At 35.9% G+C, this 5,985-nt stretch overlaps 1 protein-coding gene across 1 annotated transcript; it reads left to right on the plus strand.

The window, feature by feature from the left end:
* The first annotated feature begins 833 nt into the window (after positions 1 to 833).
* Positions 834 to 5,545, plus strand: LOC132168456 (uncharacterized). Its single transcript, XM_059579442.1, has 3 exons — positions 834 to 1,097; positions 2,097 to 2,364; positions 5,117 to 5,545. The coding sequence occupies exons 1-3, from the start codon at positions 1,014 to 1,016 to the stop codon at positions 5,263 to 5,265; spliced, it is 501 nt and encodes a 166-aa protein (XP_059435425.1). The 5' UTR covers positions 834 to 1,013; the 3' UTR covers positions 5,266 to 5,545.
* The last annotated feature ends 440 nt before the right edge of the window (positions 5,546 to 5,985 follow it).

Raw genomic sequence — 5,985 nt, forward strand, 5'->3', positions numbered from 1 at the left:
GAAAACAGTGTAAGGTGAATTAACACAAAATTATGAGACTTCTAAATCTTTCCAATATGTACTGTCTCCATATCTCAAAATTCACTGAAATTCCTATTAGAATGAATAACCATGGCATATTTCTTTTTTTTTTTTTCTCTCTCTCTCTCTCTTTCTCTTCTTTTTTTTTTTCTTTTCCCGTCAGATTGTGCAATGTTTGATTCCCTTAAGCTTTCTAATTAACCAATGTAGCGAGTGTTAAGTCAATAACTTCTAAACCAGATGGTTTTAGGGCATTAGGTGTAGAGACACCCCTAAGGACCTACTAACTCGAGTCAAAAAGGCTACAAAACCAAACTAACCTTGACATTAATCAAATCAAAATTTTTCACCTTTTGACGTGAACACTCAAAGCTTTAAGGCAAGAGGTCCAGTTACTCAGTGAAATGCTCATCAATGATCATGTATTTTAAGTCCCAAAACTTTTGAAATTTCTTCTTTTTCTTCCAATGACCTACAAAATAAAGGAAAACACAATAAAGAGTTAAAATGACTTAATTAACTAAAATTAAATGATTAAAATATGTAAGGTAAGGGCTAAAAATATGAATATTTTAGTACTTAACAATGAGCCAAGCTTGAGCAGCATTTTTAGGCTCGTGCCGAGCTCGAGCCTGAGTCTAAATTAAACGAGTTGAACTTGGACAAGAGAAGCTCGCCCAATTTCGGCTCATTTACACCCCTATGTATTAACATTTTTTTTCTTTGGGTTTTAAACAATTTTCATGAAAATACATATTAGAAGATTCTGGATCCCAAGCCCACAAGCCCAATTATTCGAATCCACTCTAGGATTTTCTGATTCCTTGGAGCCTGGAGGTCTCGTTGGAGCTAAAAGACCCGGCTGAAGAGCAGAACGTCTGGCCTCTCACGTCGACCTAACTCAAGGCTCGCTCTCGACTCCTTGCCGTTTTATACTTGTTTGGCTAATCGCATAAAAAAGCATTAATTCTTTTTTGCTCTGTTCATCGGAGATGGATGAGGGTATGATGCGATTCCAGGAGCGCCTCATCGAGCTTGAAACTGACGCTGAGCATCTTCTTTTAGCCCGGCAGCAGGTAGATTTATTGATACCCACAAATTTCTACTTTGAGGTTTTTGTTTTGGATTCTAAGAAAGAGCGGGAAAATATAAACAAAAATTGAAATTTGGGTTCTTTAATGCATGTATGAGGAGTGAATGCTGAAGAAATGTGCCAACCAAACAGGAAGTAGATAATACAGTAGGAAAGAAGGAAACAGAAAGTAAATTACGATAACAAACAGACCCAAAGATCTTTTGTTATGTGGTAATTGAGAAACGAAAAATTTTCTGATTCAAATATTTGGCTTGGTTGACTTATTAAGTGAACAATGTCTATTTACATGTTCGTAAATTGTATATATGAAAGTATATGTACGGTTAAGTTTTAAGTTACGGTATCTCTTTTTGTAATGTTAATCACTTGATAATTTTTCATATGATCAATATAATGCTGAACCCACCGTTGGGTTTTCAGTATGCTAACCAAATATCAAGACAATCGGAGATGGAGAACTGCCTCATTTAGAACACTGACATTAACTTTTTTTTGTCATACCAGGCATCATGATATACATTCTACAGTTGCACTTCACAAGGACCAAAGCATGGCACAATCAGTGTTGTTGATGTGAATGATTGGGAGCATTGAGTTGTTAGCTGTCACTATGACTCTGCCTCCTTTAAATTCGGACATACTGAATAATTTCTCTTTATCACTGGTCATGTGGTTGGAGCTTCTTAAAAATTCTGTGAAACAAATGAGTTTTAGTTTAGGTAGTAAATGACATCGGTTTGGTGTGAAATTTAGCATGTAACGTAAGCATATGGAGACATGTAATATAATGGTAGAGTAGCAAAATATTAATCTGGATTGAAATTTATTGAGTGGTGTAACACAGGAAAGAGTTAAATTAGGTGTACGCTTGAACTCAACCTATATGTGTGTGTACACATATAATAGAGAGAAACACACACATCACAAGGTTTCTTTATGAACATTTGGAGGGTTACTGATTTCTGTGATGAAATTGTAGCTGGTTGAAAACGATAGAGTGAGAAATGGGACCAGGGAAGCACTTACTGCACTCAGGAAGAGGGCTCGAACAACAAAGACTAGTGTGCCGTCTCCATTTGAATCAATTATGAAGGAAATTGGGGGGCCTGAACATCGGCCCTTGGTGAAGGATGTATGTGCCACATGTGGCAACCATGACTTCAATGAGCGTACATGGATGATGTTCCCGGGGACTGATATGTTTTCTAGGATTCCATTTCATGCTGCTCACACCATCTTGGAAACAGGTTTTTCTCTGGTTTTTCTTATTTAATGCAGCTAGGTGGTTAAATTAGTTTTTAATATGATAAATATGAGCAACATAATCTTTTTAACCCATCAAATGAGATGATTTAGTAAGGAATACTTGGGAGTGTCTTGATTTGTTGAGGAAATACAAATTTGTCATGCATTGGAAATGGAGCTTTTGATCTTTCCAATATTTATGTCCTTTTGTGATGAATGTAATTATCAGTGTATGGTTATTTATTCATATATGTAGAAAAAAAAAAAAAAAAACTCAGAAAAAATTAGGAAAAGGCAGACTAACATGCGCTGTTATCCATGTGTAACAGGATTTGAACATAATATTTTTCAGCTCTACCACCAATATCTCTCAATCTTTAAAACTTTTTGCTTTCCGCTCTTTCCAAATAAACCACATTAAACACAAAGGAGCCAACCTCCAAACTTCTAAAACATTACAACTTTCCCACCTAACCACTCAAACTCGCTAACAACTCTCTCACCCTTCTAGGCATAACCAAACAGATGGGTAGTCATGTTCTTACATACTACTCTATGTAAGCTAAGCTTCTTTCTATGTTATTCAACTCAAGGCAAACAATAACCTATTACAACTCTTCTAGGTCATATACATAAATTAAATTTTGGATTGAGAAGATTGAAAAATAGCCCTAGATCTTTTGTTGGGTGCCTCTTTTAAAGCCAAATCTATCTGGGACGACATTATTAAGAAGATTGAACATCGTTTAACTAGTTGGAAGTGGTTGTACTTGTCCAAATGGGGTAGGATTACCCTAATCAAGAGCACTCTATCTAACTTGCCTGCCTACCTACCTACTTCATGTCTCTATTTCCCATCTCGGCTTGCCAACCAAATTGAGAAGTGACAACGGGATTTCGTGTGGGAAGGTATGGGTGATGAGGTTAAATTTCATTTGGTAAGCTAGTGCAAGATGTGTTCTCCGATTTCTAAGGTGGGGTTTGGGGATTTGAAAGTTGCCTTTGTTCAACCGAGCTCTTATGGGTAAGTGGTTATGGCATTACCCTTATGAGAGGGAGGCCTTGTGGAAAGTCGTAGTGGAAAATATGGGAGTTAGTGGGGTGGGTAGTGTTCTAGTGGAGTCAATAGTTCTTATGGGGTGGGTCTCTAGAAATTCGTTAGGAGCGTTTGGAAGGATTTTTCTAGATTTAGTAGGTTTGAGGTGGGTGATGGCTCTAAGATTAATTTTTGGAATGATGTGTGATGTTGGTAGTCTTTAAAGCAAAGATGTTAGGAGGATGATTCTGCTTTGCTTGATGTAGTATATTTGGAGAGAAATAAATGATCAAAGCTTCAAAGATAGCAAGAGGATGATGGCGGAGTTGAAGACTGTTTTCTATAATACCCTTTTCCTTTAGAGGGTTGCTAATGATTGCTATAATATTTCTAGTTTTCATGACTTTTTTGTTCGTTTTCCTTTTTCTGGTTAGGTGTTCTTTTATACATCATGTGTACGTGGGTGAGCCCTTTGATTTTAATGAATTTTGATTACTTACAAAAAAATAAATAAAAAATTGTTCTCCTGTAAATGATCACGTCTTAAATTTGATTGTAAAATGCAATAGAAAAAGGGTTGATAATTTGATGTGGTAGAGATTTGTAAATATAGAATAAAACCTATTTTGATGCAGTGATAGACCTGATTGATTGATTGATTGTTTGATTGTTTTAAATTCCTCAACAGCTATGCCTTGGAAGTTGGAAGACCCTTTCAAGAAATAAACTTGTCTGATGATCACCATAACTAATTACAAGTAAAGGAACTAATAGATGATTTATCTATTCAAGTGTTGAACGTCCCTGATAATTTTATTTTATTATTGGCTAGATATGTTGGACTTCATGCCCTCATTTCAATCATTGTAATTGTTGTCAAGGCTACGTATCCCTGGCCTTTGTAGCAGTTTTAATTACCTTAGGATGGTTAGCAATTTGTGCTAGCAAAAGCATTGCGGGTCTTCCTACATGCATGCCACATGATCCTGGTATTGATTGATAATAGTTGGATGAAAGAATGATGTACTTGATCTTTCTTATTTAAAAAGCTGATATCCAAATAAAATTTTATGTCATTCTAATATTTAAAAGGACAGAAATTTTCTCAAAACCAGTATGAAAGAAATATCCTCCAACCCATTTAAAATAGTGCCAAGTGTCTAAACATTTAAAAGACACATTAAATTTAGTCTAAGTTAGTAAACTATTATTAATGACGTTAAGAATTTAATGTGCTACATTTATTTGTTCGTGACAATTTTTTGAGGAAAGTAGATTTTGTTACTACAAAAGCCCTTTGTCATGGATGTGCTACATTTATTTGTTCCAGGTTGGGATTATTTTATAATCTCTAACTCTAGGGGGATTGTTAGAGGATTCTATCCTTACCATTTATCTAGTTGAGTTTTGTAGGTTAGTGGTATACTCGTATTTATACTTATCTTGGTTTCGTAGTAGTTCAGTTTGTATAGATTCATTATATTCATCTCTATCTTGACTTGTATTCCTCTTATAAATAATAAAAATAATGATAAAAACTACATTTTTATCCTACGTGCTACCAACCCTTGTATCAGTCCTTGTTAACACTTTAGCATTGTGAGATAGTTGTGGGATAAAAATGTGATATGTAACATTACTCAAATATCAATAATGTGGGAGAAAATAATATATACCCACTATTTATTTTCTTTAACAGGTTTATCCTTGTAATGCAGATCAAGCACGACTCGACTTTGATGCGAAACAACTACAGAGCCAGATGAAGGAGAAGGCCCTTTTGATTTCAGAAAAGGGTGCCCTTGCTGACAAGATCAGCCCAGGTGTACTCAAATCCCTCTTAAGCCTATCAGACAAACCACAGTAAGCTTTGACGGAGGAAGTTGTATTCCATCTCTTGGCTGTAACTTCACCTCAACTTTCATCTCCTCTTTCTAGCTGACGATTTTAGCATTCACATTTTACTGGTGTAAAATAATGTATAGACTAGTGTTGCTACATTTCCTCCTAATATTTTCTGCTCATGGGGTTTCCCATTGCAGCATTTGACTCCATATGAGGGAGGACTAGTTATCATGACAAAGTTATGATGACAAAGCCAGAAGTTGTTCTATGTTTGATCCATCTTAATCTCTGTGGTTATACTTCTTTTTTGAGTCCTACTTTGCAGTTACTCTTTTATTGAGGACACATGGTTCTTAGAGATTGTCACAGACACAAATTGAGATCTACATAAATTATCTGCTCAAATTGCTAGTAATTTGGGCAAATAATATAAGAGTTCATATGAGACTTATTTGTCTAGCCGCCTACCCAGTCACCTTAGGGGTGGGCTTAGTATGTGAATTGGCCCAAATTGTTCATCCACTACTTGCAAGTCTGAGGGACAAGCATATCCCGAGATAGGCAGACGGAGGCGTCTTGGACAAGGAAGGTATATAGGATCTTTATCTTGAAATCCTAAGAAATGTGTTGCTAGGTCTCAATCCTTGATTTTCTGGGACTAGTTCGTATCTCGAAGAATCCGGATTAGATTCCTACTCCCGGTAAGAATCATAATTCAGGTCCAATTAAAACTCTTTGTTAT

This window comes from Corylus avellana, chromosome ca2 (genome assembly GCF_901000735.1).
Source record: "Corylus avellana chromosome ca2, CavTom2PMs-1.0".
Classification (NCBI taxonomy): Eukaryota; Viridiplantae; Streptophyta; class Magnoliopsida; order Fagales; family Betulaceae; genus Corylus; species Corylus avellana.

Coding starts and splice junctions, on each gene's coding strand:
- LOC132168456 (XM_059579442.1), top strand. CDS start 1,014: ATGGATGAGGGTATGATGCGATTCCAGGAGCGCCTCATCGAGCTTGAA. Junction 1,098..2,096: donor TTCTTTTAGCCCGGCAGCAG/GTAGATTTATTG, acceptor ATGAAATTGTAG/CTGGTTGAAAACGATAGAGT. Junction 2,365..5,116: donor TCACACCATCTTGGAAACAG/GTTTTTCTCTGG, acceptor CTTGTAATGCAG/ATCAAGCACGACTCGACTTT.